At 37.2% G+C, this 1,292-nt stretch overlaps 1 protein-coding gene across 2 annotated transcripts; it reads right to left on the reverse strand.

The window, feature by feature from the left end:
* LOC118742407 (zinc finger HIT domain-containing protein 3) lies at nt 1-1,292 on the reverse strand (the record flags this gene model as incomplete). 2 transcript variants are annotated; one of them, XM_036474464.1, is given in 3 exon segments in its annotated part: nt 1-222; nt 846-1,003; nt 1,067-1,292. In XM_036474464.1, coding segments are annotated over 3 exon segments (405 nt in total). In that variant the 5' UTR covers nt 1,132-1,292.

The following is a 1,292-nucleotide window of genomic DNA, read 5'->3' on the forward strand; positions in this document are numbered from 1 at the left end:
ATGCATTTCTGAACGCACATTTATCTATCAAATTTATATTTTAATTATAATCGTCAGTATTGGGTTCAATAATTGCCAAACATTCATCGGCGAACTCTAGAAATAGTGGTTCTTGCATTGCTGCTTTCATAGCTTTCCAAGCGTCTGGAGCTACATCAATTTCAGTGAGTAAATTTCGAAGATGCGGATTGTAGAGTAAATTGTGGAGCGTTTCGCAGTGTTCTAGTAAGGAAAAAAACAAGATTACAATAACATACTAACCCCTCTATTATGAATTTCATACGATAGACGATAAACGCTTGCAGGCGGATCATATGAAATTGTATTAACTTGAATGATGTATTAATTTGTGTGTCTGTTATTTTTGTTCACTTTTATCATTAACCAACACAAATCAGTTACACAATCGTTCCTACGACAGTCGGGTCTACGGTTCGGTCCATGGTTCGCATTATGAGGGTACAATATCTACTGGCGAAATGTATGGATCGCGTTTTGAAAATGCTACACGTTCAATATTTATTGACGGTTTTGCGTTCCGCTATCCATGTTTCCAAATTTTTACAAATTTTGCGATATGGATCGCGATCAATATTGCATGCTACACCGTCAATAAATATCGCTATACTTGGATCACGCCAATAAATACTGGCCGTGTGACAGGGCCCTTTGGGAATCTCTACGCTGTTACAACAACAACAACAATAGTTACGCTAACTGTCGAGTTTGCTACTATTATCAGTTCGTAATAAGGGATAACAGAATGAAAGCGTTTATCGTGCGTCGTACGAGTTCATAATAGGGCATCAATATTAATATATATGTAATATGGATCAGGTTATTACTCAGAAGCTCCAGTTTACTCCGGGGCACTGTATCCTCGGTGCCGAAAGGCTCGTGCAGAGTAGGCTCATTGATGCTATAGACTTCCCATGTCTCAATGTTTAAGGATTGCTTGGAAACACACGTGTCCTGATGTTTTTTGTAGCAAGGAAGTGAGCAACTAACATTGAAGAGAATAAGCATTTAACTGTTTCAATTGATGTTTTCGGTTTATTTGTCTTACTATCGAACTAAACATTTTGAACATTTGTACTTTTTAGTCGGCGTTTGACACGATATACACAACATTACACAGAACCATCCGCCTTGACTTATTAGTAAATATGAAACAATTCTAGTAAATAGAATTGGGCGAAAAATATCGATATATCAAAATATCGATACTTTTGCCAGAAAATAAATAGTCTGTTCCTGTACTTCACGATTTGCAGGTTTTAGGGGCACAGCTG

The sequence above is a fragment of the Rhagoletis pomonella genome, unplaced genomic scaffold, assembly GCF_013731165.1.
Source record: "Rhagoletis pomonella isolate Grant_MI unplaced genomic scaffold, Rhpom_1.0 Rhpom_scaffold_00007, whole genome shotgun sequence".
Classification (NCBI taxonomy): Eukaryota; Metazoa; Arthropoda; class Insecta; order Diptera; family Tephritidae; genus Rhagoletis; species Rhagoletis pomonella.